The sequence below is a fragment of the Tachyglossus aculeatus genome, assembly GCF_015852505.1.
Source record: "Tachyglossus aculeatus isolate mTacAcu1 chromosome 12 unlocalized genomic scaffold, mTacAcu1.pri SUPER_6_unloc_4, whole genome shotgun sequence".
Classification (NCBI taxonomy): domain Eukaryota; kingdom Metazoa; phylum Chordata; class Mammalia; order Monotremata; family Tachyglossidae; genus Tachyglossus; species Tachyglossus aculeatus.
In genome coordinates, this window is record NW_024044831.1 from 3827125 (window position 1) to 3839091 (window position 11967).

The 11967-nt window shown below is 48.6% G+C and overlaps 1 protein-coding gene across 1 annotated transcript; it reads left to right on the forward strand.

Annotated features, from left to right (window-relative positions):
- The first annotated feature begins 5433 nt into the window (after positions 1-5433).
- Positions 5434-11967, forward strand: LOC119921666 (olfactory receptor 14K1-like). The gene is made up of 6 exons (XM_038741751.1): positions 5434-5500; positions 7929-7979; positions 8110-8282; positions 10951-11045; positions 11211-11524; positions 11621-11967. The coding sequence occupies exons 1-6, from the start codon at positions 5434-5436 to the stop codon at positions 11965-11967; spliced, it is 1047 nt and encodes a 348-aa protein (XP_038597679.1).

The following is an 11967-nucleotide window of genomic DNA, read 5'->3' on the forward strand; positions in this document are numbered from 1 at the left end:
CAGTTACCTGCCTCTGACTCGTCCCTGCTGAAGCCTAGTGTCTTCTCCTGCAAACCCTTCTGCAATGCAGCCCTGGTCCAAACTCCAACCTGGAGTCCGAGTGAGAGTCTCAACAAATTCACTACAGGCTACTGACCTCTCCCCACGTTTCCATCCCGACCCCAGGGCGCACTCACCGGGGCAGTGAGGGGCTGGGGATCACCGACCTCTGCCAGGATGGGCTGGTCGCTGTCTCCCCTCGGACTTCTGGGTTCAGTCAGCCGAGAAGGGATATCGAGGAGCGCTCAGTCCCTCCACTCTCCTGCGGACACTGAGATGCTTCTCCAGATGGACCCTGTCCCCCAAGATAAAAGCAGCCGCCGCTCTGCGGGAAATCCCTGGAGGACCGGCTCGAGGCCCTTCCACCCTCAGTGCCCGGGGGACATTAGAACCCTCTGGTCACGTGGTTCTTGGTCCTTAAAACTGGTCTACAGGATGAAATATCGTCTCAGACGTTTCTCTGCTGTCTGCTTCTTTGTTTTCAGTTTCTCAGTTTCTGCTTTCCATTCAGTAGCTGTTTGGGTAATCTGTTGTTGTTCATTCTCCTTTCATCAATCACTCAGTCAATAAATCGATAGTTTTTCTTGAATGTTTGCTGCTTGCGAAACTCTGTACACCACCCCAAATAGTAGTGTTCAAGTGAGTAGAACTTCGATGCTGGGAGATTGGCTACCATCCAGAACTTCATTGTTCCTGGAATTCGTTAAGAACTTACTACGCCCCAAGCACTGTTCTAAGCATAGGGGTAGGTACAAAACAATCAGATTCCACATGGGGCTCACAGTCTAAGTAGGCGAGGGGAAGGCAGTTATTGAATCTCCATTTTACAGATGAGGAAACTGAGGAATGGAAAAATGAAATGAGTTGTCCAAGGTCACACAGCAAGGAATTGGCAGAGCTTCTGACTTCTGATATCGTGCCCTTTCCATTAGGACTTGCTACTTCGCTGATCTTTTCTTGTAGTTCGAGAGTTAGTCCTGAAGAATTAGTGATGCTGGTGAAACTCTGCTTCAGAAGGTGTGGTGCCTGGATGGCTTAGTGGATATAGCACAGGACTGGGAGACAGAATGTCATGGGTTCTAATCCCAGCTCTGCCACTTGTCTGATGTGTGATCTTGGGCAAGTCACTTCACTTCACTGGACCTCAGTTACCTCATCTGTAAAATGGGGACTTTAAACATTAAACCTCAGGAGGGACAGGGACTGTGTCCAACCTGATTAACTTGTATCCATCCAAGTGCTTAGTGCAGTGCCTGTCACATATTCAGTGCTTAAAAAGTACAAGGTAGAAAAAAAAACAAAAAAAAAGCACTGATTGATTGATTGATCACTCTGAATGACAGTAAAAAAATAAAAACAAAACAAAAATTAATTAATTACTCTGGGGAAAATTAATTTTATTTGAGCCATACTGTGCACATACATACAGGCACACACACACACACACACACACACACACACATTTGGACATGAAGCACTCTAATGAAATGCAAAAATAGGAGCACGGTACATTCTGCAACTTGGTAATTGGACAGTGTAAAGTTTAGAAGTTTCAGGTCGGGCTCCACAGCGGGAAGATGAATCAATTCAGGACTTTTATCCCCCACCGATGACATTATTTCTAGGGGAAAATCAGTTCCGACTGACAAAGATACGACTTTGTTTGTAACCTTCCATTGAGACTTGTGCCCTCCATCGAAGGGTGGCCTTCAGCTCAGGAGGCAGAAGACGAATCCAGTCTGACACTGTCTGTGGAAACGAGGAGCTTGTTCGAACTAAGTGTTACAAATGGTTTCCCCTTCCCTTGGGTGGTCCGTTGGTGAAACACACAAATCTGGTCTCTGAAAGATGTTGGGGTCATTCAATGTGGACATGTTAACTTCAGCAGGCAAAAAATAGTGATTTCATGTCCCCAGGATGGATGCCATTGCCTGCCTAGCCCCCTCCCCAGGGTGGCCTTAACGTCCCTGTTCCTCAGGATGTAGATGAGGGGGTTCAGGGAGGGGGGAACTACTGTGTAGAACACGGACACCAGCAGGTCCAGTACTGAGGGGGAATCTGAGGGTGGCTTCAAGTAAGCACAGAAATAAGTAATGACAAAGAGAGTGATGATGACGAAGTGAGGCAGGCAGGTGGAGAAGGCTTTGGCCCGGCCCTCGGTGGCTGGCATCCTCAGCACGGACCGGAAGATACGCACGTATGAGGCCATGATGAGAATGAAGCATAACACGGCTAACGCTACCCCAGGAGTGACGCTCACGTCGACGGCGACGTGGCACTCGGAGCAGGTGATTTTAGCAGGGAGGGGACGTCACAAAAAAACTGCTGGATCCGCAGAAGGGCAGGGAGAAGGTCGAAGCCGAAAACAAGACTCCAAACAGGCCCCCAATGAGTCACGAGGCGGCCGCCATCTTCCCACAGGCCATTCTGTTCATGACGACCACGTAGCTCACTGGGAGGCAGATGGAAGCGTAGCCCATGTCTCTCCCATCCTAAAAAAACCCTCTCTCGACCCCACCTCACCTTCTAGTTATCGCCCCATATCTCTCCTACCATTCCTTTCCAAACTCCTTGAACGAGTTGTCTACACGCGCTGCCTAGAATTCCTCAACAACAACTCTCTCCTCGACCCCCTCCAGTCTGGCTTCCATCCCCTACATTCCACGGAAACTGCCCTCTCAAAGGTCACCAATGACCTCCTGCTTGCCAAATCCAATGACTCATACTCTGTCCTAATCCTCCTCGACCTCTCAGCTGCCTTCGACACAGTGGACCACCCCCTTCTCCTCAACACACTATCTGACCTTCGCTTCACAGACTCCGTTCTCTCCTGGTTCTCCTCTTATCTCTCCGGTCGTTCTTTCTCAGTCTCTTTTGCAGGCTCCTCCTCCCCCTCCCATCCTCTTACTGTGGGGGTTCCCCAAGGTTCAGTGCTTGGTCCCCTTCTGTTCTCGATCTACACGCACTCCCTTGGTGACCTCATTCGCTCCCACGGCTTCAACCATCATCTCTACGCTGATGACACCCAGATCTACATCTCTGCCCCTGCTCTGTCCCCCTCTCTCCAGGCTCGCATCTCCTCCTTCCTTCAGCACATCTCCATCTGGATGTCTGCCTGTCACCAAAAACTCAACATGTCCAAGACTGAACTCCTTGTCTTCCCTCCCACATCCTGCCCTCTCCCTGACTTTCCCATCTCTGTTGACGGCACTACCATCCTTCCCGTCTCACAAGCCCGCAACCTTGGTGTCATCCTCGACTCCGCTCTCTCATTCACCCCTCACATCCAAGGCGTCACCAAAACCTGCCGGTCTCAGCTCCACACACTGCCAATATCTGCCCTTTCCTCTCCATCCATACCGCTACCCTGCTCATTCAAGCTCTCATCCTATCCCGTCTGGACTACTGCATCAGCCTTCTCTCTGATCTCCCATCCTCGTGTCTCTCCCCACTTCAACCTATACTTCATGCTGCTGCCCGCATTGTCTTTGTCCAGAAACGCTCTGGGCATGTTACTCCCCTCCTCAAAAATCTCCAGTGGATACCAATCAATCTGCGCATCAGACAGAAGCTCCTCACCCTGGGCTTCAAGGCTCTCCATCACCTCGCCCCCTCCTACCTCACCTCCCTTCTCTCCTTCTACAGCCCACCCCACACCCTCTGCTCCTCTGCCGCTAATCTCCTCACCGTACCTCGTTTTCGCCTGCCCCGCCGTCGCCCCCCGGCCCACGTCATCCCCCGGGCCTGGAATGCCCTCCCTCTGCCTCTCCGCCAAGCTAGCTCTCTTCCTCCCTTCAAAGCCATACTGAGAGCTCACCTCCTCCAGGAGACCTTCCCAGACTGAGCCCCTTCCTTCCTCTCCCCCTCGTCCCCCTCTCCATTCCCCCATCTTACCTCCTTCCCTTCCCCACAGCACCTGTATATATGTATATAGGTTTGTACATATTTATTACTCTATTTATTTTACTTGTACATATCTATTCTATTTTATTTTGTTAGTATGTTTGGTTCTTTTCTCTGTCTCCCCCTTTTAGACTGTGAGCCCACTGTTGGGTAGGGACTGTCTCTATATGTTGCCAACTTGTACTTCCCAAGCGCTTAGTACAGTGCTCTGCACACAGCAAGCGCTCAATAAATGAGATTGATTGATTGATTGATTGATTGACATCACCGTGAGGACATAATATTCTGCAGCTGCAAAGAAAACCACAAAGAAGACTTGTGTGAAACAGCCAAGGAAGGAAATGGATCCACTGTCGGTCAGGGAATTGTGGATGGATTGGGGGATGGTGACAGAGATGTAGCAGAGGTCGAGAATCTACAGGTTTCTGAGGAAGAAGTACATGGGAGTGTGGAGGTGCCGGTCGAAAGCGGTGACGGCGATGATGGGGAGATTCTCCGTCAGATACGCCAGGTAGACCAGAAAGAACAGCGCGGCGTGGACCAGCTGCAGCTCTTGGATCTCGGAGAATCCCAGCAGGAGGAATTCCCTCACCGTGGAGATGTTGGGCATATCCTGTAAGATGTCCTTAGGCATCATGATAGTACCTGATTTTAGACAGGAATTAAAAATATTCAGGGAGAAACTCACATGGCAAGATAATGCCCTAGTCATGGGATGAACAAGCCTCTCTTTAGAAAATCAGAAGCAGAAGTTGAAGCATTAGAGAAGCAGAGTGACTCAATGGAAAGAGCTCGGGCTTGGGAGTCGGAGGTCATATGTTCAAATCCCGGCTCTGCCAATTGTCAGCTGTGTGATTTTGGGCAAGTTACTTAACTTCTCTGTGGCTCAGTTACCTTATCTGTAAAATGGGGATTAAGACTGTGAGCCCCACGGGGGGCAACCTGATCACCTTGCATTCTCCCCAGCGCTTACAACACTGCTTTGCGCGTAGTAAGCGCTTAACAAATGCCATTATTATTATTATTATGAACCTCAATCAATCCATTAATCAGTCAATGGTGTTTGTTGAGTGCTTAGTGTGTGCAGAGCACTGTATTAAGCACTTTGGAGAGTCCACTACAACAGAGTGGTAGACACATTCCCAACCAACAACCAACTTGCAGTCTAAAAGGGGAACCTCACCTCGTCAACTCGTCCTGTCTCCTGTCTGAATTCAGGACAAAACGGATAACTTTCCACATTGATGATGCCAATTTTATTCTGAAACATCAGCAGAAATTGTTTCCAGTGTTCTGCACATGGTAAGTGCTCAATACGTTCCACTGATTAATTTGGGCTTTGAAAATCTAGAACTAAGAGGTTGTATAATCACAAAACGATGTGTTTAACGAAGGCTGCTGCTGTACAATTCACTTTGTCAGACACTACACGCACAATTCATTTCTTCCTGCAACACAGCACACTGCATCCAAAAGGGCTCGTAGTGTAGAATGGAAGGTTACAAATTCTCAGATGGCTTCCTAGCCAAGACACGTTCCAGCAAAAACAAGGACTATGGCAAAATTGAGTATATTAACACGCTCTTACTCTTTGCATTTTTTATGGTATTCGTTAAGCGCTTACTATGTGCTGGGCACTGTACTAAGCACAGTGGACACAGTCCCTGTCTCACATGGGGCTCACAGTAGTAATTCCCATTTTACTGATGAGGTAACTGAGGCACAAAGAAGTGAAGTGACTTGCCCAATATCACATACAAGATAAGTGGCAGAACTGGGAGTAGAACCTCGGTCCTCTTGACTTCCGGGCACATGTTCTTTCTACTAAGCAACACTGCTTTTAATTTCTCTAAATTGTGACCCTGACCCTGGTCATCCCAATTCCCTACTGCATTTCCCTCACCTTCCTCCTGATCGTCTGCGGGGATACCTGGCTAGTCGTGGTTTGGGAAATATCAAACTCTGCTGAGAAAGGGGCTCACTCCATCTCATGGATCTTGGATGCAGGTGGTGGTGATAGGAAGGTCTGGGCGAGGGATGAGAGCTGTCAGGATCCTCCCAACCCGTCTCTGCTCTCTGGATGGCTGTACCGTTCCTTCAGATGAATGTCAGGTTATTTCCTGGGGGATTCCCCATGGGAGGACCGTCCCGGGGCTCCGCTGAGACAGCTGACCGTCAGGAAATCTCGAAAGGCCGGGATCGTGGGCTCCCTTTGGTCTCAGCCCCCACAAGCTAATTAATTGCCCATTCCCGTGTGTTTCCACTCTGGGACGCCTTAGTATGACAACATCAAGAGCCTAATCATCATTCCCTTTCTGTGATTAATAATAGCGTTCTGATTAAGCTCTGATGTTTGGAGCTTCATCCCACGCCAGGGCTTGGGACCATCTGAAATCTGAAGTTATCCATCCTAGACATTCCCCTCTAGACTGTAAGCTCATCGTGGACAGGGAATGTGTCTACTAACTCTGTTATATTGTTATATCGTACTCTCCCAAGCACTTAATATCAAGGTCCGCGCATAGTAAGGGCTCAATAAATATGATCAATCTGCATTATTTTCCTCTACTGAATTCCTATTTGCATTCTCCATTCCTCCCAAGCTCACCTTCTCATCCCAAGCTCACCTTCTCTCTCTGCCTCATTCCCAACTCCCCAACTCAGACCCCTACCTCATCACCTTTCCCCTGTTTGGAATTCCTTCTCCCTTGATATCCAACAGACCACAGGGCTTCCCATCGTCAAAACTCCTTCCTGAAACTCTGTTAAATCCACGGGACCTTCCCTGATTTTTTGTTCATGATGGTACGTGGTAAGTGTTTACTATTTTCCAAGGACCGTTCTAAGCACTGAAATATGTACAAGCTAGTCAAGTTGGACACAGTCCCGGTCCAGCATAGGACTTCCAGTCTTAATCTTCAGGTAGTTAAGGCAAGAAGTGAAATGACTTGCCCAAGGTCGAATGGTAGACTAGTGATGGAAGCGGAATTAGAATCCAGGTCCTCTGACTCCCAGGCCAGTGCTCTATAATCTGGGCTATGCTGCTTCCCTGTTTTACGGTGCTTAATTGTCTCGTTCTGGGCCTGTGTAAAAATCCCTACTCCCCACCCTTAATGATAATGACAATAATAACAGTTGTGGTATTTGATAAGCGTTTATTATGTGCCAGGCACTGTAGTAAGCCCTGGATTGGATATATGCCAATTGGGTAAGAAAAGCCCTACATGGGGCTCACAGTCTTAATCCCCATTTTACACGTGAGGTAACAGAGGCACAGAGAGGGAAAGTGAGTTGACCGAGTCACAGAGCACACAGGTGGTGGAGCCAGGATTAGAACCAAGGTTATTCTGACTTCCAGGCATGGGTTCTATCTACTAGGCCATGCTAGGTGCATGGGCCTGGGAGTCAGAGGACGTGGGTTCTAATCCCAGCTCCACCACATGTCTGCTATGTGACCTTGGGCAAGTCACTTAACTTCTCTGGGCCTCAGTTACCTCATCTGTAAAATGGTGATGAAGACGTGGGACACCCAGATTACCTTGTAAGACCTACATGGGACAACCAGATTACCTTGTATCTACCCCAGCGCTTAGAACAGTGTTTGCTGCGTAGTAAGCACTTAACAAATACAATAATAATAATGACTATCGTTATTATTATTAAAAAATGCCTTTGACAAGACATGGCAACATCAGAAGAGCAGCCTGCAGGTTTCAGAAATGTCACAGGCCTTACTGCATGGTATTTGTTAACCTCTTGTCTGTAGACATCAGGTACTGTATTCAGCTCTGAGGTAGAAACAAGCTGGTTGGACATAGTTCACATCCCACATGGGGCTCATGGTCTTAATCCCCATTTTACAGATGAGGTCAGTAGAGGCCCAGAGGCGTAAAGCGGCTAGGCTAAGGTAACACAGTGGACCATTCACGAAGCTGGGATTAGAATCCAGGTCTTTCTGAATCACGGGTGTGGGCTTTAACCAATAGGTGACGCTGCTCCCTTCCTGCCTGGGGAAGACCCTGGCCTGAAACAGGCAGGTAGCCCAGTTGTCCCAGGGACGGAGATCTGCAGAGCCTTAATGAAGCTCCCTGAGGCAGGCTCAGGATTGGCCCTGTTTGTGGGACCTTCCCAAGGGCCCCCCACCCCCGTGGCTGTTCGGTGGACAAGATCGGTCCAGTCAGAGAACAGTACTGCCCCTGTGGGAGAGTCTGCCGTGGTTCAAATCCGAGTTATTTTCTGGTCCTCCACCTCAGAGAGCCAGGATTGATGGACCTAAGACCAACCGATCAGCGAGGAAAAGAAGAAAGCAGCGGCTACCAGAAGACTCCAAACTACAGCAGGTAAGAAGGTTAACCATCGTCGATGGTATTTATTGATCGCCGAGTGTGTGCAGAGTACTGTACTAAGCGTTTGGGAGAGTACAATGGAACAGAGTTGGTAGACACATTCCCTGCTGACAACAAGCTTACTCTCTAGAGGGTGAGAGGTTGATGAGTTGGTTATGACATGTATCGTATTGGGTGGTTATTCAAGCAACCTACCCCAGTGGAAACAGTCTAGGCCTGGAAGTTGGGAGACTTGGATTCTAATCCCTCCTCCACAACGTGTCGGCTGTGGGACCTTGGGCAAGTCAAGTCACTTCACTTTTCTGTGCCACAGTTCCCTCTTCTGTACAAGCGGTTTGGAGTTGATATGAAGGAATGTGGGAGTTGATAACGGGTGGCTTGATAAGGGGGTAGAAGAGATGAGACTTTAGGGAGACTGAAGTCTGGTGGATTTTTGAGGGTCGGGACTGTCAAATTAAGGACACTGGGAGGCTGGGGATGTAAGAGAGAGGATTAAAAGGGAAGTACAATTAAGGAATTAGCTTACATGGAACAAAGGGTGAGAAGAGACATGATACGTAACAATAATTGTGATATTTTATTAAGTGGTTACTGTGTACCAATCACTACAGTAGATATAGTCTGTCAGGTCAGACAGACTCCATGCCAGATGGATCTCACAGCCCAAAAGGGAGGGAGGGCAGGTATTGATCGCCATTTTACAGATGAAAAAACTTAACCAAGGAGAACATAAGTGAGTTGTTCAAGGTCACACACCAAACAAGTAGCAGAGCGAGGATTGGAACCTAGGTTCTCTGACTCCCAGGACCTGACCAACTTTATTGGGTTGGACATTTCAAAAATTGATCTGTTAAACAATGGAGAAGGATGAGGACAGAGGCAATTCATTCAATCGTATTTACTGAGCATTTACTGTGTGCCAAACACTGTACTAAGCGCTTGGGAGAGTACACAAGAACAACAAAATGTATATTCCCTGCCCACAACAAACTCACAGTCTAGAGGCAATGTGGTGGAAGGCTGATACCATAGTGTAGTGGCTATATACTGAGAGCTTGAATTTGGGTGGTAACTCTTTGGGTGATGAGAGATTCGGGGAATTGTTGAAGAGGAAGAATAGACAAGATTTATCAGGAAATTGTCTTTCAATTTCCACCCTGAAGGAGGAATAGAGGAGGATCCCATGTTTTTGGAACAGTGAGAGCCGGTGCCATTTTCGGAGAGGGGAAAGTTAGATATGGGGACGGGCTTAGGGTGGAATATGAGTAGCTTGATTTTAAAACGGAAGCAGCATGGTCTAGTGGAAAGAGCCCAGGCCTGGGTGTCAGAGGACCTGGGTTCTTATCTGGGCTCTTGTGGGACAAGGACTGTGTCCAAACTAATCGATTTGTATATACCTCAGCGTCTAGAAGAGCGTCTGACACATACTGAACGCTTAACAAATACCTCTAAAAATAAAGTCATGAGGAGGTATCTGGATATCCAAGGGGAGGACTTTGGAGCCAGCAGAGGCGGTACTGGGGATGTAGATGAAGAGTTCTACTGTGAACCTCATGTGGAACAGGAAATGCATCCAACCTGCTTAACTTGTATCTACCCCAGCGCTTAGAACAGTGTGTGACACATAATTGCAACTGTTAAGTACTTACTGTGTGCCAGACACTTTACTAAGCACTGGGATAGACACATGATAATCATGTTGGACACAGTCCCTGTCCTACATGGGTCTCACAGCCTTAATCCTCATTTTACAGATGAGGGAACTGAGGCACAGATAAATTAAGTGTCTTACCCAAGGTCACACAGCAAACAGACGGTGGAGCCTGGATTAAAACATAGATCTTCTGACTCCCAGGCCTGTGCGTTTTCGAACAGTCAGTCAGTCATACTTATTGAGTGCTTACTGTGTGCAGAGTACTGTTCTAAGCACTAGGGAGAGTACAATACTCTATGTGGGAGCAGCATGGCTTAGTGGAAAGAGCCTGGTCTTGGGAGTCACAGGTTGTGAGTTATAATGACAGCTTCGCCACTTATCAGCTGTGTGACTTTGGACAAGTCACTTAACGTATCTTAGCCTCATTTACCACGTCTGTAAAATGGGGATTGAGACTGTGAGACCCACGTGGGTCAACCTGATTACCTTGTATCTACCCCAGCACTTAGAACAGTGCTTTCATTCATTCATGCTTGGCCCATAGTAAGCACTTAATGGATACCATCATTATTATTATTACAACAGTATAACAGACCCATTCCTTGCACACAAAGAGCTTACAGTCTAGAGAGACAGTCGAGCCACGCTGCTCTTCATGGAAGCATACTAAGTACTTAACAAATACTATTATTAATAGTTGGCATATAGAAATGATGGGTCAGTCAATCTTTTTTATTGAGCGCTTTACTGTTTTCAAAGCACTGCACTAAGCGCTTGAGAGAGTGAAAGGTAGCAGAGTCGGTAGATGGGTTCCCTGTCTTCAAGGAGCTTAGCTCGGGCTGTGGACCCTTTTTCTTGACAATTCTCCATCTGTCCATAGGAAGCTCCCTACCTCTCTCAGCCGTGGTCCACGTCTCCGCGGTGACCAAATCCCACTCAGGGCAGGAGGTAGAGGGAGAAGGAATCTGAGGCGTTCCATCCAACCTAACAATTTCATCTTTCTGACAGTACTGTCTTCAGGGTGATGCTCAAGTTCTCAGTGTGGACTTCGGGCCGATGTTAGAAGATATGGCCATCCGTCTGGTGGTGACAGGATTCCTGCTGTTGGAATTCTCAGAGGTCCGGGAGCTGCAGTTGGTCCACTCCGCGCTGTTCCTCCTGGTCTACCTGGCGGCTCTGGTTGGGGGTGGGGGGTGGAGGGGGACTCCTCATCATAGCCGTACCGTAATCGCCTGGCGCCACCACACACCCATGTACTTTTTCCTCAGAAACCTGGCCTTCATGGACACAAGCTACGTCTCCGTCACCATCCCCAAATCCATCCTCAACTCCCTCCTGAACGTGAACTCCATCTCCCTGCCAGCTTGCACTGCCCAGTTCTTTCTAATGATTTTCTTGGTGGTAATGGAGTTGGCCCTGATGACCATCATGTCCCATGACCACTTCGTGGCCATCTGCCACCACCTGTTCTATAACAACCTCATGCACCGCAGGGCCTGTGCCTCCTTGCTGGCTGCCTTCTGGCTCAGCTGTGGTCCGAACGCCACCCTCTACATGGCCAGCGTCTTCTCCCTGTCCTTCTGTGGCCCCAACGTTGCCCACTAGTTCTTCTGCGATGGCCTCCAGTTGCTGAGGCTCGCCTGCTCCTTTAGCTAAGACGCCAAAAACCTGAGTTTAGCGAAAACCATCGGCTTATCCTTCTTCTGCTTCGTGCTCATCGTGGCCCCATACTCGCACATATTCTGGACCAAGCTCAGGATGCTGGCCACCGAGGGCCAGATCAAAGCCTTCTCCACTTGCCTGCCCCACCTCGCTGTCGTCACCCTTTTCATTACTTCCGGCTCCTCTGCCTACCCGAAGTCGATTTACGACTCCCCCTCGGCGCTGGAACTGATGCTGTTCATATCCTACTCCGTGGTGCCCCACTCCCTGAACCTCCTCATCTACAGCCTGAAGAACCGGGACATGAAGTTCGCGATGGAAAAACATTTAGGGAAGAAGTCACCCCAGGGACCTTTCCTGTAG